This window comes from Phyllostomus discolor, chromosome 8, assembly GCF_004126475.2.
Source record: "Phyllostomus discolor isolate MPI-MPIP mPhyDis1 chromosome 8, mPhyDis1.pri.v3, whole genome shotgun sequence".
NCBI lineage: Eukaryota > Metazoa > Chordata > Mammalia > Chiroptera > Phyllostomidae > Phyllostomus > Phyllostomus discolor.
Window position 1 is genome coordinate 74,946,830 of NC_040910.2, and position 22,711 is coordinate 74,969,540.

General features: G+C 48.8%; 1 protein-coding gene across 1 annotated transcript in view; it reads left to right on the forward strand.

Annotated features, from left to right (window-relative positions):
* TRPV3 (transient receptor potential cation channel subfamily V member 3) overlaps positions 1 to 16,631 on the forward strand; it is a 30,097-nt gene extending 13,466 nt beyond the window's left edge. Inside the window, exons 7-18 of the mRNA XM_028534519.2 lie at positions 201 to 341; positions 1,948 to 2,228; positions 3,771 to 3,947; positions 4,921 to 5,079; positions 5,808 to 5,909; positions 7,028 to 7,101; positions 9,350 to 9,515; positions 10,962 to 11,028; positions 12,257 to 12,531; positions 13,615 to 13,727; positions 14,966 to 15,045; positions 15,320 to 16,631. Coding sequence (XP_028390320.1) covers positions 201 to 341; positions 1,948 to 2,228; positions 3,771 to 3,947; positions 4,921 to 5,079; positions 5,808 to 5,909; positions 7,028 to 7,101; positions 9,350 to 9,515; positions 10,962 to 11,028; positions 12,257 to 12,531; positions 13,615 to 13,727; positions 14,966 to 15,045; positions 15,320 to 15,414 — 1,730 coding nt within the window. The 3' untranslated portion in view covers positions 15,415 to 16,631. The remainder of the gene's footprint in view (positions 1 to 200; positions 342 to 1,947; positions 2,229 to 3,770; positions 3,948 to 4,920; positions 5,080 to 5,807; positions 5,910 to 7,027; positions 7,102 to 9,349; positions 9,516 to 10,961; positions 11,029 to 12,256; positions 12,532 to 13,614; positions 13,728 to 14,965; positions 15,046 to 15,319) is intronic.
* Positions 16,632 to 22,711: the final 6,080 nt, after the last annotated feature.

Genomic DNA, 22,711 nt, shown 5'->3' on the forward strand with positions numbered 1-22,711 from the left:
TAAATAGTCCTTGCTTTCATGTAAGATTGAAGCAAAGAATGAAGTTGTAACTCTTGGCAGCTGGCGACATCAAGACCAGACAGGCAGCTTATTTCGCCATGGTGGAGGGTGGGGAGGCCAGAAAGGGAAAGAGGCCAGATAGGGTTTGCCACCGGGGTCTCAGCCACTGAGCGCCCCCACCCCTCCCACCCTGTCCACAGGGCAGACAGCGCTGAACATCGCCATCGAGCGGCGGCAGGGAGACATCACAGCGCTGCTCATCGCTGCCGGCGCCGACGTCAATGCCCACGCCAAGGGGGTCTTCTTCAACCCCAAGTACCAGCACGAAGGCTTCTATTTCGGTGGGTGCCGCCCGTCCGGCAGGGGCAAGGGTTGGGGTCCGGGAGGAGGGCGGAGGGAGGGGAGGGCCCGCCGGGGCCCGCCCCGCCCTGCTCGGCAGCCTTTGCCTCGAGACGATAGGGGGCTGGGGGCTGGAGAGCCCAATGCGAACTTCTGCCGCCCAGACTTGTCCTGGAGAGCAGAACCTGGACCAGGGTGGGGGCGGGACAGGTCCGTTTTAATTGGACCAGAGAGGGAGGGGCTGGGGAGGTGGGGAGCCTGCTGTCCCCGGGTGTCACCTGGAAATCTAAGAGGGGACACAGGTGATCTAAGAGGAGCGGAGACCAGGGAGGCAGAATGAGGAGATGGCCCTAGTTTACAGGCGAAGCGACGGGTTCTGAGCAAGGAAATGACTCGCCTCTGTGTAGTAGGCAGCTGATGTAAGTGTCCCTGCCGCCAGCTCTGGCCTTTGGCCTCTGTGCTCAGTGCCTCTCAGGACTGCAAACAGGGAGTCAGAAGTGACTATGAAAATTCCCTTACCAACAGGCTAAGAAGTCCAAAAGCAGTTGGGTCTAGGATGTTTCAGGGCAAGAATATTTTTTTAAATGTGTAATTTAGATACAGAAAATTCACCCATTTTAATTTAAAGTTCCTTTCATTTCCATAAATGCAAGACCCCGTGACCAGGACAGGAAGCAGACAGCCCTATCACAGCAAAAAGTTCGTGGTCCACCCTGCTTCCCACCCCACTCCAGCCCCGAGGGGCTGTTGTCCCCTGACCTGTTATTTCTTCTGGGCAGTTTCTGAAGCAGCAGGACTAGGTGGGTCTGGGCCGCCTTGAGGACAGGGTCTTGTCCAGCCCACTGCCCAACGCCAGACCTGTTTGGAGCCGGCACTGGGAAGCACTCACTGGGTGGGATGAAGCAAGGGGACAGATTGCAGTGGGAGCTAACCTGTGGACCTGCCGTCCGGTCCTGGTTCTGCCTCAGCTTTGCTGTGTGACCAGGTGTGACTCACTTGCCTTCATTCTTCTTAAATATTTACTGAGCACTTACTATATACACCAGGTGGTGTTCTAGGTGTTTGAACTATGTTAGTGAACAAAACAAGGGTCCCTGCCCTCACGGAACTTCTATTCTATACGGGAAAGAGAACATCAATAATAAACACAATAAATTACACTAAGTCATACGTTAGAAAGTGATAAATACCACTGGGGGGAAAATAAAGCATGAGGAGTGGAAACAGAGTTCTAGGGCAAGAAAAAGGTGGATTTCAGTTCTAAATAGGGCAGTTAGGGTGACTCATTGAACAGGTGACGTTTGTACAAAGACTTGAAGGAGGCGAGGGAGTGAGTGATGCAGGTATCTGAGAAACAGCACTCCAGGTAGAGGGGACAGCCTGCACAAAGGCTCTGGGGTAGGAAAATGCCTGGTGTGTTTAAGAAATAGGATTATTGCAATAATCTAGCTTCAGTTTCTTCCCATAAAAAGGGAGCTGGGGAGAGGGACTGACAGCCTCAGGGGTCCATCCTACTGAGATGGCCAGGGCATGGGCTTCAGTCCTGGAACTTGCAGAACATGGCTCTGGTCCATGGGAGAACTGAGCCCTACTGCTAACCTCTCTCAGGCGAGACACCCCTGGCCCTGGCAGCATGTACCAACCAGCCCGAGATTGTGCAGCTGCTTATGGAGAATGAGCAGACGGACATCACCTCACAGGACTCACGGGGCAACAACATCCTACATGCGCTGGTGACAGTGGCCGAAGACTTCAAGACCCAGAATGACTTTGTCATGCACATGTATGACATGATCTTGCTCAGGAGTGGCAACTGGGAGCTGGAGACCATGCGCAACAACGACGGCCTCACCCCGCTGCAGCTGGCTGCCAAGCTGGGCAAGGCCGAGGTGAGGTTTGGGGGCAGGTGGGAGGGCAGCAGGTGTTTTACCATCTGCCAGCCCTGGGGCCCCACAGGTCACATCTCAGCCAGGAAAAGGCTCGGTTGTGGCTGGAGGTGGGTTGGCTGTCAGTGACTACAGAGAGCTACGGAGGTGCAGTATAAGGGCCCACCCTCTGGGTTTTGGTCCCTGATACTCCATGTTTCTATCTTCTGCCCTGGCACCCCTTCCTCTGGGGCCAGGGTTGGGGAGCCTTAAAACTATAGTTGACACAATATTTCAAATGCCTTGTGGCTGAGGATTCTTTTGTGGCAGGAGGCTGTGGGGCTTGGGGCCTTCAGCTTCTCAGGAGGACAGGAGTCCCAAAATGGTTGCTCTGGGTCCAGAGCCAGTGGGCTGCTATTCCCCAGCTCTGGAGAAACCCCAGCTTGTCCATCAGGCTGAAACTCTGAGCCAAGACCCCAGCAGAGCATGGGGCTGGTTATGGCCTTTTGTGACCACAAGCAGCTTAACCAGGAGTTTTGGTGGAGACTCGAGCTGGGGTGGGCTCCCATCTCTTGGTGGTGGAGCCATGCTTGCTCTGAGATCAAAGTGATGGGTGGGGAGTGGGTGCCCTGAGTGTCTTGGGTCTTGGTCCAATGGTGAGGGCTGGGGCCCACAGGGGACCTTCTCATTCTCTTGTTGGGGGAGGAGAAATGGAGACCAGCTTTGACAAAGGAGGAATTGTGTCCTTCCTCTTCCCTTCCCCACCTTCCCCCTTCCATCTCTCCAATGCTTAAGACACAGACTCTGTCTTTGGGGACACCTGTCCTTACCCTGGGAGCACTCTGCCTGAGATGAGACAGGAACCCCATTGAGTCACATGAGATCAGGGCTCTGACACCGCCCCTCCTCCTGGGCCTTGGGTTGGTGCCCCAAGAAGCCATGGCCCCCAGGGTGCTAGGGTACCTCAGAGCTCAGCTTTTGGGGAGTAGTGAGCTGGAGAGCTGTGGCTATCCATCTGGCCTGCCCTTTGGAGCCACCCAGAAGCTTACAAGATATGCCTGGGCCCCCCACCAGAGATTTGGATGGATTTACACAGTGGCGTGTGATTTGTTAATGATCCCTAGTGACCTAATATGCAGCAGTGTTACAGTGGGTCCTCCAGTCTCTCTGCAAGGCTGGTATCTTGCATCACCCTGTGTCTGGCCAGGGCAGTGGGCCTCATCTGGCTGGAGAGACTTGATTGAGGAGGGGAATGGGGAAGCTGGAAGAACTTCTAGCTTCTTCTCAGATCCAGACCAAACAGAAATTCTGTCTCATAATTGTCAGTTTCCAGATTCTTCACTGAACTGGGTCTTAAGAGCCGATTGTATAGCTTTCCCCATGTACAAAGGGCCTTTGCACCTTTGTCTCTGGTATTCTCAGTCTCGCCTGTTCCACAGAGAAAACCAGGCCCAGGGGTCACGGCAACCGTGGGATCCAGTCTGTCCTTGATGGGAGCATCTTCCTGGTGCTCTTGGCCCCACATTCCATTCTGTGGCCGACCACTGTTCCTCTCCCTGTCCCCAGATCCTGAAGTACATCCTCGGTCGTGAGATCAAGGAGAAGCCCCTCCGGAGCCTGTCCAGGAAGTTCACTGACTGGGCGTATGGGCCCATGTCGTCCTCACTCTATGACCTCACCAATGTGGACACCACGACAGACAACTCGGTGCTGGAAATCATTGTCTACAATACCAACATTGATGTGGGTCTCCCAGAGGGCTGGGGAAAGGCAGGGGTGGGGGCTGGGCTCATGGGGAAGACCTCATGCCACTAGCTGGGCATGTCTACAACCCCCATTTCTTTACCTTAGTGGCTGGAGTTGGCACAATATGAGCAGGGCCTGTGTGGAGTTCACTTGTTCCCAGAGGTCCTTGGGTGAGGGTCTCATGGTCCCTGGAATCCTGGGCAGTGTGGGTGTGGAGGAGGAAATGGTTGGTGTTGATCTTCTCCATCTTGTTTCTCCCCCACCACCCTTCTCTCTCTATGTGACCATGCTTAGAATTCCCTTTGCCCCCAAACCTGGCCCCAGATGAGGGTCAGGGAGTACATAGTTCTAGCAACCAGGGAGGCCTTCCTGGAGGAGGCCAGAGGGTCAGTGAAGCTGGAGGGGAAGAGAGAGGATCAGCAGTGAGCAGTGTTTGGCTCTGGGGATAGTGAGGCAGCAGACTGGATCCTCATTTTTTACATTTTACCAAGAATCATGCTTCCTAGAGCCTGACTGGTCTGGGGTCTTCACGGACCCTCAGGGCACCCTGGTGGGTAGGGCATTTAATTGATATCAGTTGTATTGATGAGGAGACAGAAGGACCAGAGGGGGTCAGGGGCTTTCCTAAGGTTACACAGTGAGGAGGGGCTAAGTTGGAGCTAGATCCCCCATCACCCTCCTTCTCCCTTCCAGCCCTTGCTCCCCGCTGAACACCAGATGCCCCTGTTGGAAGCCTGGCTCCTGTGGTGTTTGGCTGCTGCCTGGGTCCACTGGCAAGGAGCCTCAGGAGCCAGAAATTACTCTCCTGACATTTCCTGCCAAACCAGTCCCTCGGACATAATGACTGTCTCCCCCTCCCCCCGACCTGCCAGAGACAGTGCTGACTCAGAGCTTCTTTCGAAATGAGGGCCTTTGACAATGGTTTCCCACTCCCCTCCTGTCCATGGTGACTGTGGTGGTCTTCCCCCAGAACCGGCACGAGATGCTGACCCTGGAGCCCCTGCACACGCTGCTGCGGATAAAATGGAAGAAGTTTGCCAAGTACATGTTCTTCCTGTCCTTCTGCCTTTATTTCTTCTACAACATCACCCTGACTCTCATCTGTTACTACCGACCCCGGGAGAAGGAGGTAGGTGGGCCCCTTGATGTGGGGGATGGGGAGGTCAGAGCTGCAGGACCTTGGAGCTGCCCGACCTTGGAGCTGCCCCAAAAATCTCTTCGCCTCTCTGGGAAACCAGGCTCAGAGAGGCGAAGAGATTTTTGTGGGCCTTCCTAATTGTTGTCCTTCATGGTTTCTAGGGAACTGAGTATGTCTCTAGTGCTTAGCTAGGTTAAACCCCAGGTGCTGAGCCCCAGGCTGACCAATATTGGGGGAGAATTAGGAGACCCAGGGCCCAAGCTCTGTCTAAATCTAGGGCTGATCGGGTGTTTCTGATGTGAAGGCCACAGGATACAGAGGGAGGGGGAGGTTGCTTCTGCAAGCTTTCCCACCACACTGAGCCTGAGTTTCCATCCATTACTCCGGGCTTTACAGAGTTTCAGCTTTATTGAACTGTGATGAGGCCCTGTGAGTGTTTGAATATGGACAGGTTCTTGTAAAGACAAGTGGCATGAAGTGTGAGTGCTGTCAGCCTGTTCCTCACTGTGGAGATCTGGGTTCCCGGTGTGGGTGGGGAAGGCAGGGGCAGGGAGCTGCCATTCCTTCTCTAGCCCCGCACAGACATTGGGCTTCCTGCTGACTTCTGGCCTGGCCTAAGGGCTTGGCGTGTGTACATGCACAGTCCCTCCAGAGCTGGCACTACCCCTGCCCTCATCATGCCCCACCCCACAGCATTCATTCCCTCCCCTTCTTCCCAGGCCCTCCCACACCCCCTGGCCCTGACACACAACATGGGGTGGCTGCAGCTCTTAGGAAGGATGTTCGTGCTCATCTGGGCCATGTGCATTGCTGTGAAAGAGGTGAGTGGGCCACCGAACCCTTCCAGGTAACAATACAGGCAGGTGACAGCAGGCTTGGTTTCAATCCCACCCTGCTCTGCCATTACTGTTGGGGCCTTGGGGAGCCATTTCTGTTCTAAACCATAGATTCCTTAGTGACAAAATAGGAATGAATAAATAAGCAGGCCTATCTTACCTACTGCATCTCTGCACCCCTCCATCCATCTCTCATTCATCTGCCATTTATCTACCCACCCCAGCCACTCAGTAACCCATCTTCCTCTCCCTTCTGTCCACCCATTGAGTCATCTGCCCTCTCTCGTGGACCTAGCCACTCAGTCTTCCCAGTGAATGCCCACTCACCCCCACCCACTGTGCTTCTGTCCTTCCACCTTTTCCTCTGTTTATCCTTCTGTCACTTGATTGATCCATCATCCATCTATCCAACCAATGAGCCAATAGATGTGTTCTGAATATCACCTAATGAGGGGCCCTGGGGGAGGTGACAGGGAGAGGGGGTTTGTCCTCTGAGGGGATTTCAGAGGGACACGAACATCTAGACTTTGACATAGGCTGTAAAACGTCTCTGTGCTGGGTTCAGACCAGTGCTCAGGAAAAGAGATGACTTTTGTCGGGGACATTGCACTCACTCTGGTGGGACTGGGTATGAGGACGTGGGGGACAAGGTCACTACAGGGTGGGCGTGGGGAGCAGCACAAAGGCACCCAAGGTAGAAAGCTAGGCTATGCAGGGGTGAGCAAAGTGGGTTTACATTTGTGAGTACGTGAAACACAGAGTTTATTCTTGTATTATTATTTATTAATTATAATAATAATATTATTATTGATCTATTTTCCCCCACCCCTGTATTAGGGGCTGGCAGGGAGCTTCATGGCTGCGCTGTTTTATAGGTTCTGGGGTGAGGAGGAGGGTGACAGACACACAGAGGTCTAGGGGAGCATGCACTGGCACCCTGGGATGGCCTCTGCTCTCCAGGCACAGTCCCCTCTGTGGCCCTCGCTGGGGCTCTGGCTGCGCCTTCACACACTGAGTCTCTGTCCTGGGGAAAGACCTCCTTCCTTAGAGCCTCTGTTGAAGGCAAGAAGAGACTGAAGCTTTTCTTTCCTTTCTGGCCTCAGGGCATTGCCATCTTTCTGCTGAGACCCTCGGATCTGCAGTCCATCCTCTCAGATGCCTGGTTTCACTTTGTATTGTAAGTAGGTCTGTTCCCTTTGTCACCATCTCACAGGCAAGGCTAAAGTCCTGTATATGGTGGTTGCTGTGTCCCTTTGGGACAGCCATCCTACTGTGTCACCATGCCCCAGAGTCCCAGGCATTCTGCCATACTCACGTGGCCAGCAACCTCCTCTTTCACTTCTGGTAAGAGAGGCACATAGATGGCCATAGAGAGGTCCAGCAAACCCTAGGGCAGGACCCTCCATCGGGCTGCAGTGATGGCTGACTCCGCCCTGCCACGGAGCCCCAGGTGGCAGGCAGCACAGAGTAGGCATGAAGAAGCTTAGCAGTACTGTTTACTTTTCTACAAAGAGTTCCAACCCAAGTTGCATGGGGTCTAGAAGTTGCCACCTTGGACGCTGGCAGATCAGAGCTGGAAAGTACTTGAGAAATCCCTGAATCTCATCTGCAGGCATGAAAACTGAGGCCGAGAGCAGGGAAGTGAGTCACTCACAAGTCACTTGGAACTTCAGTGGCAAAGCCAGTCCCAGCCTCTCTGTCATCGTCTCCCCACGCTAGTGCAGGCTTGGCTCCCGCCACAGAGCCCAGCTCAGCCCTGCCTGAATGAGGTCATGTGCAGTTGACACCACAGGCTTACGTGACCTTTGTATAAATGAGCAGAGGCTAACTGAATCTGCAGCAGGGGTTGAAGAATGTTGATGTCGTAGCTTGTGGACTCCCCTGAAGTCCCTGTTCTGAGTGTTTGTGAGGCAGAGTCTATAGGACTTTGAATCTTGGCCTGATGTTTTCCATTACCTAGGTGTTTTATTAAGTATGTACCTGCCTTTCAGAGGCATGAACTGAGCTCTTTATCCCTGTGGCCAGGTGCAGCAGCCCCATGATGCAAGTCACGTGAGAACCTTTGAGACAGTATGGTGATTCCAGAGAAAAACCCACGTATACAGCCATCAGCTTTGCTGCAGACAAAAGGCACCAATGCATTGTCCTGCTTTTCTGCTTCTGAGCTGTTTTGTTACTGTAGAGACAGGCGTAGACACACTTCTTCACTTCAGTCCCAAATGCACTGATCAGCCAAATATTTGCTTGTCACTGCACGAGAGAAACTAGGTTGCCTTTGTCCTAACTTTAACTAGTTACATGTTTTATAATGGTGGAGACAGCCTGATGTTATAGCAAGAGCGGGCTTTATGTAGATGTCCACATAACTGATGGTGTACACACACACTGTGTAAGAGTAGATTTTGAGCTTGTATATTCGGCATATATTGTACTTAAAAAGTTTTAAGTTGTGGAAAAATACACATAACGTTAACATTACTATCTTAACCATTTCTAAGTGTGCAGTTCAGTACCATTCAGTACGTTCATGTCGCTGTGCAGCCAGGCTCTTGGTTTCTTTTTCTGGCAAAACTGAAACTGTACCCACTAAACAACAGCTCCCTAGTCCCCTCCCCCAGGCCTTGGTGACCACCATTCTACTTTCTGACTCTGTGCATTTGACCACTCTAAGGGAATCATATAAGTGAAACCTTATGGTGTTTGTCTTTTTGTGACACTTATTTCGCTTGGCATGTATTATACTTTTTTTAAAGGTAAAACAAGTAGATTTGAGAGATTTTTGTTATGATTGGCTTATATGTATAAATATTGTCTGCTTTTATCATTTGGGTTAAAAATGCCATCATTAATTGCATCCTCTACTCCAGTGGTTCTGAAATCTATGTGGGAATCAGAAATCATGTGGGTGTTTTTAAAAATGTGCAGCCTCCTGGGCTGCTCTCCAGATCTTCTGAACCAGAATCTCCCAGGGCCCTGGGGATCTGAGTTTTAAATAAGTCGGCTGTTGCCCTGGCCAGTGTGGCTTAGTTGATTGGAGCATTGTCCCGTACACCAAAAGTCTGGGGGTTCAATTCCTGGTCAGGACACATACCTAGGTTGCAGGTTTGATCCCTGGTCAGGGTGCATATGGGATGCAACCGATCTATACTTCTCTCTCGCACTGATGTCTCTGTCTTTGTCTCTCCTCTCTAAACATTAAAAAAAAAAAAAAGGCCAGCTGCAACCAGCCCACTGCTTGCCCCGACCTGCATCTGGCGATGTGGTCTGGGTTTTAGACACAGTCTAACAGGTCTGGGGCAGCCTTATCCACTTCAGCACTGGCTACCAGGGCAGTGGTGTAGGGTTTAAAGGGTGGTTGGGGTGTGACTGTCTGCCCTGATGCTGAGAAGTAAGTAAGGCCCTTGTCTCCTGTGTCTCCTGAACAGTTTTGTCCAAGCTGTGCTTGTGATACTGTCTGTCTTCTTGTACTTGTTTGCCTACAAAGAGTACCTCGCCTGCCTCGTGCTGGCCATGGCCCTGGGCTGGGCGAACATGCTCTACTACACTCGGGGGTTCCAGTCCATGGGCATGTACAGCGTCATGATCCAGAAGGTTCGTTTGGGGGCTGGCAGGGCCCTCAGAGAATGTTCATTTTTCAGATAGGGAAACAGAGGTCTGGAGAGCAAAAGGGGCTTGCCCAAGGGACAGGCCGCTGCTCTTCTGAATGTCACGGTCTCCATCTGCCTTTGGTCAGCTCTATGTGTCCAGACCAAGTGCCTGGGCTTGATGGGCGTTGAGAAGGGACTCACTTTGTGAAGGAGGGTTCTCACCACTAGGCAGTGGTGTGCTGGTATTTAACAACTGGCTCTCTGGGAAATGTGCACACACAGCTACATCAATGACTATTATAAAATTTACTATATAAAGGACATAACACACAATTTCCTTTCTAAGTAACAATAAAACATATAATAGTCTTTACTGTAAATTCCACATAGCTAGTTGTCTTGCTGAATAATTTGTTGAACTCCTATATCTTCTGCTAACCTATGGTTGCAACTGACAAATGAGTGTTATTCCAACATAAATGTTGGTTGATATTTTTCTTTAAGGAGTAAAATGAAGGTGAAACAATGAAGGTGCATTGGCACTTCAGTTGGTTGTCTATGATGTAACCAACTTATTTGCTGAATTGCATAATAGTTTTCAAATAATAGAAGACAACTTTGTTAATATTACCGTGCTATTCATGGTGTAGCGATTACTGACAGGACACATTTTTAAGTTTAATCCGCTTTAACATTTTCTGCATTGCTGTCTTCACTCTAGATCGAGGCTATCAACACAACAATGAGTCAGTCTCTGATTTGTAGCATTTACCAATTACTATGGCATAAATACTCCCACCCTCACTGATTTCCAGCTACCAACACAACGCCACTGACCGTGGAGCTGGAATGAGATGCGCAGCAACACTATGAATAGTACTTCCACCATAGGGCTATGATAGATATAAATAACTTTAAGAGCATAGATCATTATAAAATGTAGTAAATAGCCAAGAAGTGATGAGTTTTGATGATTCAGTGTCTCTATTTTTAATATAATTTATTTACTTGTAAGTGTATATGATTTAATTTTTATTAATGGCTGCATTTAACAAGCAGCTCACAAAATTCATGAAAATGTAGCAGTCGGCTCCACTGAGCTGGTAGGAGCTGGCTCCGGCACACCACTGCCCTTAGGAGGTGTGAGGGTTCCAGATGTGAGACAGTAAAGAAAGGTGTCCGTGGGCACGGTGAAGCAGCGGGGGCAGAGACAGACTGTGTTCCAGGAGGGAGGAAGGGAGGGAACAAGGACAGAAGGCCTCTTGGAGAAGGTGGGGTCCAGAGCTGCATTTCAGAGCATTGGCAAATGGGGCTGAGGGGACGGGGAATGGCCTGCAGGAAGCCACGGTTACAGTCAGAGCCTGGGGGTGGGGCCCGGGAAGCAGTGAGATCGGTGTGCAGTGACTATGTGCTTAGACCTTACCCTTGAATTTAATTTCTTCCTTTGTAGGTCATTTTGCATGATGTTCTGAAGTTCTTGTTTGTGTATATCGTGTTCTTACTTGGGTTCGGAGTAGGTAGGTAGTATTGTAAATAATACTAACTCCCACCTTGGTAAAGCACTTTATACTGATGTCAAGAGGATGAAGCATGTAGCAGCCTCAGCAACAATTATATCAGCTACCAGCAGAGCCCGTGCTGAGCTTTGCCTTTTCCAAGCACTGACTTTTTACTTCTCTCGACCTCTCAGTCAAGGGGGAATCATCATCCCTGATCGTAGGTAACTGAGGCTTAGACTCCAGGATTCGAACCAGGCCTGTCACTCCTACCCATCCCGACTGTGGGACACGCCTCCCACTTTCACATCTATCTGTGACCCTAGCAACCTGAGATAGGCTCGGCAGGTGTTTTTGTCCCCATGTTACATGGGGAAACTGAAGTTTACAGAAATTTGATTGACAATGTTTGAAAAATAGGAGTAAAGCAGTGCATTGAGGTAGTCTCCTTTGGCCCTGCATATGATGTCACTCCTGCAGTTCGCTCCTGCTAGGCCTGTGAGATCCTCTGGTCTGCTGGGGACCAGGCCAGGGAGCCCCCTCTTAAAGCCTGATTTATCTCTAACCTCTGCATGGGGAGAGATGGTTGTATTTTCTCTGCAGTGATCATTGGCCTTTGAAGTGAGGCATTCATTTCCATCTGCCTGACACCTTTTCTGTGTCATGATTTGCATATTTATTTGATCCTTCATTTGTTTGTTTATTTGTCCATCTATTTACTCAGTCATTAATTTGACCACCCATCCATCCATCTGCCCATTCATCCATCCATCCAGCAATGAGCCACTGCTGTAGTGTGTTAGAAAGAAGAAAGGGCTTTTGGCCTAGGCCAGGGGATCTCACCACAGAGCATTAGGAAGACACTCAGGACATCACAATCTTGCAGGAGGTGACGTAGGCTACCAGAAGTTGGGAGCCCAAATGCTGGTTGGGAAGCCAGAGACACACATAGATTGTAATTAGCAACTCTGCAAGGCCATGAGTGATCAAGGGCCGGATGGTGGGGTAAAGGAAGGACAGAAGAGTATGGGCTTTGTTAGGCATTAAGGGCTTTCTATAGAAAATCAGCCTGACGAGGCTTCTGGAAGAACTCGGGCTGAATATGGAATTTCAATGGCCAGAGAAAGGGGGCAGGAGGCAGGCCTGCAGTGTGCGTGTGGGTGTGTGTGAACGTGCAATTATGCACACGCTTGCTGGGTAATTAACCAGGCAGAGAGGCTGAGGAGAGCACCCTGTTATATCCTCCCAGCCCTCGCCTCACTGATTGAGAAGTGTCCCGGTGACAAAAAGGACTGCACCTCCTACGGCAGCTTCAGCGACGCTGTGCTGGAACTCTTCAAACTCACCATAGGCCTGGGCGACCTGAACATCCAGCAGAACTCCAAGTACCCCATCCTCTTTCTGTTCCTGCTCATCACCTACGTCATCCTCACCTTCGTCCTCCTCCTCAACATGCTCATCGCCCTCATGGGAGAGACTGTGGAGAACGTCTCCAAGGAGAGCGAGCGCATCTGGCGCCTACAGGTGAGCCTGGTGCAGACGCTGGGGTGGGAGCCTTCACTGGGACTCTGTTCCCCACACACTATTGGCACCCGTCAGTGCTGATGGATCTGGGGGGCCCGGGAATCTGCATATGCTCCCTGTGCTTGGCCGGGTTTGAGGAAGCATTCATCTAGGTTCCTTGAGTGTAGGGTCAACAGCATACATGAGAGGAACTCAGGCTTACGGGGGTGCTCTGCTCAGAGTCAGTGTGTGCTATGTGGATGCTGAAGTGTGACCTGAGTTTACATTAAGAGGAGTATAGGGTATAGCACAATGGAGATGACAATTCTGCTCTCTGTCACCCTGGCCTTGATACTCCCCACATACTGTGGGCCTTACAAGCTGAGGATACCACCACAGTAACAACCAAGCTTGGGAGAGGACTGGAAACAACGCCTCGTAAGAAATGGTGTTGAAACTAGGCTCAAAGAAGGTGTTACCCCTTCAGATACCTGAAGAGCTACTTGTGAGAGGGAATGGCTTCCTTCTATGACCCCAGAAGGCAGAACTGAGATACATAGGGCAACTGCAAGGAAACAAGTATTGATTTGGCACAAGGAAGTTTCTAGTTATTAGGCCCTTCCTAATTGGCTTATTGATAATATTTAGGAGAGACTGGAAAAACTACCTCCAGGCAAACTGCTGAGGGGATTCCAAGCCTGGGATGGATGTGGGACTACGTGAGGTCTGAACGCTCCTCACTGTGGGACCCAGGATCTTAACATTTTCAGTTAGGAAGTGCCTGGACCTTCAGAAACATTGTTTATGCCATGTTTAAAGTAATTTGAGCTTTCCCAAACTTCTGGCTTTTCATTTTTGAATTCTGTAGATTAACTGAACCCTCAGGATCTATGCATGAAGCTTCCAGGGAGGACAGAGTGGGCTGTTTGGTGGTGTGTGCAGTGCACACGTGTGTATGTGTGCATACCCCTGCACACATGTGCCTTGTGTGTGTTCACTTTGTGTGTGCATGTGTGTGCACGTGCAGTGGTATGCACACTCACAAGCCGCTGTGCTCCTGGGCTGGCTACTCAGCAACGTGCTTAGGTTGTTTTCTGTCCCCAGAGAGCCAGGACGATCTTGGAGTTTGAGAAAATGTTGCCAGAATGGCTGAGGAGCAGATTCCGGACGGGAGAGCTGTGTAAAGTAGCAGAGGAGGACTTCCGGCTGTGTCTGCGGTAACACAGGCAGGGGGCCCTTTGGCGGTAGTCTCTGGCTGGGTCAAGAGAGCCCCGTCGGGGAGTGTTGGGGAAGCAGTGCCATGGCTGGCTCCAGACTCCTTAGAAGGGAATGTGCTTTTCTGGGGGCGCTGGCCCTGGGACAAGCCTTCCTGAGCTGCGGAAGGGAGAGGAAGCAAGACTCCCACGGCAGGTCCCCTCTCTGCTGGTTCTAAAGGGCCTCCACAGCCTGTCCCTTTCCCATGTCTGGTTTAGAAACATGTCCCAGTCTGGCACCCTTTGTCCTTCTGTCTACCCCATGTGGGCTCAGTGACACCAGGGACCCGAGACACATTTTGTCCCTGGCAATGGAAAGTGAGACAGCTACTTCTGAGCTACTTCTGAGAGATATCAAGATTTAAAAATTTTTTTGAATCCTTATCTGAAGACATGCTTATTGATTTTAGAGAGAGAGGGAGAGAAACACTGATGTGAGAGAAAAACATCAATCAGTTGCCTCATACGTACCCTGACCAGAGACTGCATCTGCAACCCAGGCATGGGCCCTGACGGGGATAGAACCTTTCAGTTTGCGGGACAATGCTCCAACCAGCTGAGCCACACTGGCCAGGGCTCAAGCTTTTCAATTTTAAAGAAGTACCTGCACATGGCCTGACCATCTCTTCCTGCCCCCATCTCACTACCTGACCCTCCAGACTACCTTCCACCCCCGAGCCGACATTTCTGACCGTAATTGTTACCCCAACAGTGTCTCTGATTCTGACAGGCTCACTCTAGAGCTGGTCTCTGGTGTGAAGGTTAGCCCAACCATCGTCTCCAGTTGCAACCCAACACCGCAGACACCGCCCACTCTTTGGGTGTTTGCATCCTAACCATCTTTAGTGCAGCCTGAACCCTCCTTAACCATCTATGAGTTTAGTCCTCACACCCTCATATCTTCTCAGCATGGGTTCTTCCTCCCTCCTGCCCTCCCTCCTTCCCCAGGGACTGCCTCTCTCCAGTCAGGCACACTGCTGCTGTTTGAAGACGTCCCTGTTATATGTCTCTGAGTTTTGGGGTCCTGCACACTGGGAAGAGACAGCCATGGAGGCCTGGAAAAATGGGGATGTAGGCAGATTTCAAACTCTGACCTCTGGGACAGACAGAAGAGGGGCTGTCTGGGACACCCCACACCTCGTGATGTCTGTGTTTAATGAGGTGCAGTTGCGAAATGTTGAGAATGATTGTTGCACTCACAGGATCAATGAGGTGAAGTGGACTGAATGGAAAACACATGTCTCCTTCCTCAACGAAGATCCAGGGCCCGTGAGACGGACAGGTATTGTTATTGTCAGGAGGGGTGACAGCTGTTCCTGTCTGACCATGTGGCCCTGAGCAAACTGAGTCTGAGGTCCTCATTTTCCCATCTGCCAGATGGGAGGGTTGAGTCAAATCGGTTCTCAGGCCCCTTCCAACTCTGACGTTTTATAACCCTGGTTGGAATAACTTCTCAAAACTGGGTGGTAGAAACTGGGTGGTGCATCAAGACATAGAAGTACTCCTTGCAGATGGCTGTCTTTCTAAAATAGTGTTTTGTTTTTTTTTTAAAGCAGATTTCAACAAAATCCAAAATTCTTCTAGGAGCAACAGCAAAACCACCCTCAATGCATTTGATGAATTAGAAGACTTTCCAGAAACTTCAGTGTAGAAGCAGAATGCAGAGCTGGTGTTAGCATGGGCCTTTGGGTGCTAAAGGCTGGGTCCTGGGCTGTGTGGAGAGGGCTTTGCAGAGGCAGGAGCCTGCTCTGCCTGCCCAGGAGCAGAGAGCACCCTCCGGCTGAGTGGGTGGCTGAACTGAGAGGCAGATGTCAGTTTTTCTGAGTGTGAAACACTCTGGATGTTGTTACTTGGTGAAGAGTTTGTGTAAACGCATGGTCAGCAGTCCTGAGCCTGAGGTCCTTGGAGTCCTAGGTGAAGTCTTTGGATTCACCAACTGGTGAGCAGGTCAGCTTGGCTGGGCGAGGGGCTGTGGAGAAGGGTGGGGACCTGAGAAGCAGAGCTTTCTTCCTGGCTACATTCCCTTAGTAGCCTCCAGCTCCAGCTCCCACATTCCATGTCTTCCCTGGGCGTCCTGAATTTCAGGGGCTCTTGATCCCATCCCAGCACATACAGGGGACTGAGCTAAATCCCATATCCTGGGGGTGGAGGGGAGTGAGTCATGGAAATGTCCTTCCAGGACCTTCAGGGTACAGGAAACTACCCTTGGTGTGTGTGCTCCTTGGCATCCCAAGGCTCAAACTGTTGCAAAGTGAGAGACATTTTTAGTAGTGTAATTAACATCAGGCTTTTATTTTCAATAGAGTAAGGACATTTCAATTTTAAATGAAAATTACTTCAAATGAAGTACATGATTTTATAAGTTGAGAAGTAGATTTTAGGATTTGGGACTGGGTATAAGTGTTGTGTCCTAGGCCTCAGGGTGGCCAGAGGACAAACAAAAAGCTTTTCTTTACACACACAAAAGTCAGCAGGAGCCATGCCCCGTAGGGCCCATCTGGGTGCCTGTGATCTGGGTGAAAGAGCTTGGCTCCCTTCCTGGCGCTGGCGGTGACAGTGCATGCGCTGGGTCCCGGCCTCCTCTGCAGCAGGGATGGCAGCTGCCCTATTTCTGTGGCCGTCAGCCTCAGAGGCTGCTCTTCGATGTCAGTATTGCTCACTGGAGCAGTTGAACACAGCACCTGAAATGCTGGCTCCAGCATAATGTGTTTTTAATATTTAAAATATTTAAATATTTTTGTTCACTGTGAATTAGGAAGCTAAGGAAAAGGTGTGTGAGGAAGGAGCATTTGCCAAAACAAGTTGCTTATTTTTAGATCCTCATCCTCTGAGTTTCTCCCCCTGAAAATACACGGAGTTAGTTTGGGGCAGAAGTAAAGACGGAAGAAACATTCCTGATTACGGGAGCTGCACAACCAGCAGAACCACTCTGCTTTGGTTATCCGGTAAAAGGATTTGTGTGAGAATTTTGAGGCGATATTATAGAGATATTAATCATGCATTGTAATTTAAAATAGCACAAACATGAATTTGGTCTTTAGACAACTTGGCAATTGGCTAGTTAGCTTGACTTGAGGCAAACTGAGCAGTGAACCCACAGCCGCTCTGGGCCCATTTCTCCACTATGGGCTGTTCGGTGTGCTGGCTTACCCGGGTGAGTAGAAACTTGACCTTTGTGCCCCTGATGGGCTGGGTCAGGGAGTGATGGGATGAGGCCCAAGGAATGCACAGTTTGCAGCAGCCCCTGCACTTCCAGCTGACTCAGGAGCCAACCAGTGCTCTAAGCAGCAGTGGTCAGACCAAGCTCAGGTGTGAGTGAAGGTAGCAGGGACTAGGTGTGTCCTCTGGAAAAGGGAAGAGCTGGGGAGATTGTCTTGGAGGCAGGAGGAGCAGATCTGTTCTGGATGGGCAGAACTAGTGCCAAAGGTTGGAAATTTCAGGAGAAAGATTTTGGTTCAGTTCCATTCAGTCCAGCACCTGCTGTAGATACTGGAGATGTTTAAGCAGAAACTGGTCGAGAAGTTATTAGGGATGTTGTCAAAGATCACAATCAGATGAATGTTAGAGTCCTTTTCACCTGCAGATTGGCATCCTGCATCTGGAGTTACCTACTTGCATAGTCTAGAAAAGATGTCTTAGTTTGAAGAGCAACCATGTGGATCCATGGCGTCATGCTCTGCACGCTGATGCTGGGAACCCCAGCACTGCTTTGATTCAGGCATGAGTGGATATAGCCATTTCCATTTCTTGCTTGAACAAAAGCTGGGAGGTCAGGCAAATAGAAATCGGTATTGGGATCTTTGTCTTTTCTCATGTATGGAGAGCTGCGCTCTGTGGATCTGGATGGAATGGGTCAGCAGGACCATTTTCTGCACTGGTTACTCATCCCAAAAAGGCTTTCAGCCTAGATGGTCTGAGCCTACATAGGTCTCCAAGGCAAAGGCAAGCAGTAAGCTAAAGAGCATCAGTTTAAGAGGATGAGTTCCCTTATTTTACACCTAGAGAATGAAGCTCAGAAAGGAAGGTGGACTTGTTCACAGTCATGCGGGAAGTCGCATCAGAGCTGTTGAAGCTGGGGTGCTCCGATTCCTGGACCACTGATATCCCTCCACACCATTTTCTTTTAAAAGCAGGTATTCGGGAAATTTGAGCTTGCCTTTGTGGTTGGCGCATGTCAGGGGTCTGTGGCTTTTTGCTCAGATGATTCATGCTGATGGTCTATGCCATCCCTATAATCTCATGACAGGTTTAAAACTCAAGCATGCACACAGATGTGCATACAAAACCACACACCTACATGTGTACACACACATCAGGCTACACTAAATCCATGGGCATGTTAGGATATCTTAAAACTTCATGATTTACATTTCAGCAATTTAAGGGGAAGGCATTTTCCAGGAATGGAATCTCCTGGGTTCAGATAATGGTTTTGGCTGAAACTTCTCCTTTAGTTAAACTCTGACTCAGGAAGAATCCATTATTGTAGACGTTATGTGATGGATGTATCTGTTTGAAATAAAAATGGTGCTTCCCTTCCCCCCTGAGATGTGAGAGAAGGTGTGTGAGGTTGTACTGTGAAGTCATTAAGCTCTCAGAAGGCTCCTGCTTGAGAGAGCCCAGTATTATTGGCGTTCCTTTCCTTCCTTAAGGCCTGGTGAACTGGGTCCTGTTGCTCTGGGTGGGCCCAGGCAGATGGGCCATCATCCTGGCCTGTAAGCCGTACTTGATTGCTGCACTCATTTACATGTTTTTACTGTGATCTTGGTTCCAAATGCAGGATCGCTATCTTGTTCTCACTGAATGTGCCTTGTCCTTGTAAACTCTAATTTACATACTTGTTCTTAGTGTTGTGTGTGTGTGAGAAACTCTATGTTCAAGAAAGAGGTCGTAAATAGAGTAAGAATATTTTAGTGTCATTGAAGAAATGCTTTTATGATTTCTAATAAATATTTATTTTGCCTAACTATAATTGTGTTTTTTTATGTTATTATTTTTTTATCCTCACTTAAGGACATTTTTTTTCATTGTTTTCAGAGAGAGGGGAAGGGATAAAGGAAGGGAGAGAAACATTGATGTGAGAGAGAAACATCAATTGGTTGCCTCTTGTAATCACCTGGACCAGGGATCATGTATGTTGAGACTGGGGATTAAACCCGCAACCTTTTGGTTATGGGATGATGATCCAACCAACTGAGCCACACCGGCCAGGGCTCAGTCTTGTTTTAAGTGTGTCAAAATAGAGACCTGCTAGAAATCCTAGAGTGTTACTCTAGGATGAATGGGTAAAGGAAAGGCCACTTTTTGGACCTGAAGCATTACTATAGGTTCCAGCTCAGGGACAGAGCCAGCACAATAAAATGTGTTGTCTTTGTACAGTGTTCACCTCTCAGAGTGCATTCACCTCTAGCGCCCCACCAAAACCACTCAACACCTCTGGAAGGAGTCTGAGTAAACTGAGACTCAGGGACTTGAATGGCATGCCCAAGGAATCACAGCCAAGAAATGTTAGTGTGTCAGGACGTATGACCCCCCAAGCCGTGCTCTGTTAATCGTGCCCTGCTGGCTTCCCACTGGCTCTTGTGGATGGCTATAAAACCATGGCTCTACCTGGATACCAGACAGCATAAATCCCTTCTTCCTACCTCACAGGGCCTTTGTGAGGAGGCAGCGAGGGAATGGATACACGAGAGCTGATGCTATTACCATCATTATTACCTGATTCATCCATATGTGCACTTTCTCATTCTTTTGAGTTACTTCACAGGAGTGACAGTGTAACAGGGTGCAGCCACCCAGGGGTACACCCAGGGAGCCCCAAATAGGGATTTGTAATGGGGTCCAGAACTCAAGGAGTCCAGGAAATATTAGAAAAATATATATATGATGTCCTCACCCTCACCAGTGTGAGCTGGGAGAATGGGACACATGGAGCAGGGCCATTCAGAGCTGTGTTGTATACCAACAGCTTTGCAGCTAACCTCTGGCATGGTCATTTAACATATCTATAACCTTTAACTGGTTTCACAGATATGTTAAATAGCTGTGACCATGCTTTGAGCCAGGGGGATGGAAGTGACTTCCATCCAAGATGTAACTAGGAGGCAACTCCCCCTGGTTACAGAGCTTGTGTGACAGCTTGGAGATGATTGGCTCCATGCCATGGGGCCACACCTGCTCAGACTCACTATGGCAGCCCAGTAAAGCTGGAAGGATATGGGAGTGGTAGCAGGTGTAACTGGTTGTAGGAGGAGTCAGAAATGGGGCTGCAGAGGAAGATTGGTGTGGGGATTTCAACCCAGGTGCGACAGCCATGCAAGAGAGGACTACAGGGCTGTGGCAGTAGAAGGGAGAACCACACAGCTTTGGGGTGCTCCCTTTTGCCACATGGCTTAAGAAGCAGGAGAGACTTTGCCTGGAAGGAAAGGGATGAAAGGACTTTTGCTGGTGGGCCGTGAGAAGGTGCCACATGGTTTTGGATTAACTGGAGATCATGGCAGCGACATAGCTGATGGTGCCAGGAGCCTGAATCATGGACTTCTACTTCTTTTCCTGAGATATGGTATCCCAGACTAGGGCAGAGGGAGAAGGAAGGACTGTGGGCATCTGTGGGTATTCTAAAGGACTTTAGTATTTTAATGAAGACATTAAGTCACTACTCTAAGTCTGTATAGCTTTTTAATTCCTTCCCTTTCCACCAATCTCTGTCATTGAGAGATGTCTTTCCTCTGGCAGTGGGCATAGTGAACCCAGTATGGGGGAACCCCTGGAAAAAAGGGGGGTCCTTTTGGTAATTGTTCACCACCCCCAGGTCTGTTCTGTAACAGCAGTTCTCAAATGCCTAGACACTGCTGTGTCTTGATAGGCTGCAGAACTTCCAAATAATTTATTAATAACTGATATGCTGCATTTTGCAAGTTATTTACTTAATTCAAATGATTCCCAGAATAACATCTCTCAATGGGACATGTCTTCTTTAGTGTCAAGAAATGGGAATTGTACATAATTCACATCCTAGATCTAATAAGCTTTAGCCTATAATCTAGGAATGGAGTGTTCCATCTATGGGAACATTCTAGATGGACTGGTAAGAAAAAAGGTAGAAACCCCTGTGACAGGGTATATTCTAAAAGTGCGATGCCTAAATCAATGCACATGAACAGTTTTATGGCTCTCGCTGTTGTGAAAAATTTCCAAAGCTATTCTGCAGTTGTTTCAGCCTTTGATATTGTATGATTCTCATATGTAAAATTCTTTCATCCATATTGTTTACCTTAATAACGCAGTTTTGTACATTTGATGAGTGTTATATCCCTGTTTAGTCAGTGGTGAAACTGAGATTTGGGGAGAGAAAGAATGACAGGTAAAGGTCACAGTGCTTTTTCCTGGGCCAACGTTCCCAGTTCTGTGAAGTTTCCCGGTAAGTGCTAGTCTCACGGTGTCGGTGAGGTTGTATAACAGAATGGTCTAGCCCAGCCTGAGTCCCATTTAAGGGTAGATGTCATCCAGGTAAAGGACATGTGGCATAGTGTTTCAAGAAGAGGGAACAATGTGGGCAAAGACCCCAGGGTAGGAGGGAGCTAGCTTGGTGAAACTGAGGTGTGGCCAAATCTCTGGGAGCAAAGGGGTAGGTGACACTGAAATTGGGTTGGAGAGGTGGGCAGAGACCAGAACATATAGGACTTGTCTTGCTGTACATAGAAATAAAGGACACAAAGCAGACTGGAACAGAGAGGACCCAAAGGGAGAGGGATCAGGGAGATGGTGGGGGAAGGAGGAGCAGATCATAAAGCGTCTTTTGTGTTAGAACTTTGAACTTGAATAGTTTACTATTCTGAGCTGGCACTTACATGCATTAGGCCACTTATTTCTCACAATGACCCCATGAGAGGAGAATTGATATTATGATCATCCCCATTTTATAAATGAAAAAGGGAGTCTATAGGCTTAGAAAGAACCAAAACAGAATAAAATGAAAAGTGACTAAAGCTTTACAGCAATAGATTATAGTTATTTTGAAAAAAATCACATCTAAGTAGAAATTCTGAACACTGTAAGCATTGAATTAGAGAAAATTAAACTTTATAGAAATAATACAAAAACTAAAACTACAGTGGCTTACATTAATCTTGTAAATTTTATAAATGACTAAAATTTGATGGAAGAAGAAGATAATCTTGCTGAAATTTATACCTGGAAAAAATCAACCCATAAAAATTAAACTCAGAAATAAATCACAAAGGAACATTCATGGTGGGAGAAGGAAGCTTGGTAAAACTCATGTACAAATGCTGATTGATAAATTAAAGCTTTACTAAAGAATTCAAAAGAAAGAGAGTTTACTTCCATGAACATGATTTTTTAAAGTACAAAAATCAATGCTGAAAAATTAGAAACAGTTTGTGCTGTATAGAGCATTAAATATGGAATGGAATTGGCTTAATGGAATTTGCTCTGGAAGAATGAAAATGTTTACATATATATGTTCCACATAATGTTTGTATGACTTTGGTACATTTGAAACCATAAGCATGGGTTCCTTGGGGTCCACTCATGGTATAAAAATGCTCTTACTTGGCTGCTGTGACTAAGGCAAGAGAGGGGAGGCTCCTGTGGGGGCTGGAGAGGGAGGGAGGAAGCCTTTCAGCTGGAGGACCTTTGAAGAGAAGGATCATGGGAGGTGAGGGATGTGGGCACTTAGGATGTGGACAATTGCTCAAAGAATGCATTTGCGAACCAGAGGCATGGGTCTGGGCACATTTCCTTAGCAGCGGCAGCTCTCTGCTATTTCTGCCTTACGCTGTGGAAACCCAAGACTTCCTTATATGTTGAGTGCAGATGAGGGCAAGTGCATTCTTTCAGAAGGATGAGTGACAGCTGTGAAGAATATGCCTCTTCCAACTTTCCCAAAGTGGGAAGGAACAGTAGCTTCTCCAGGGGCGAGTGAG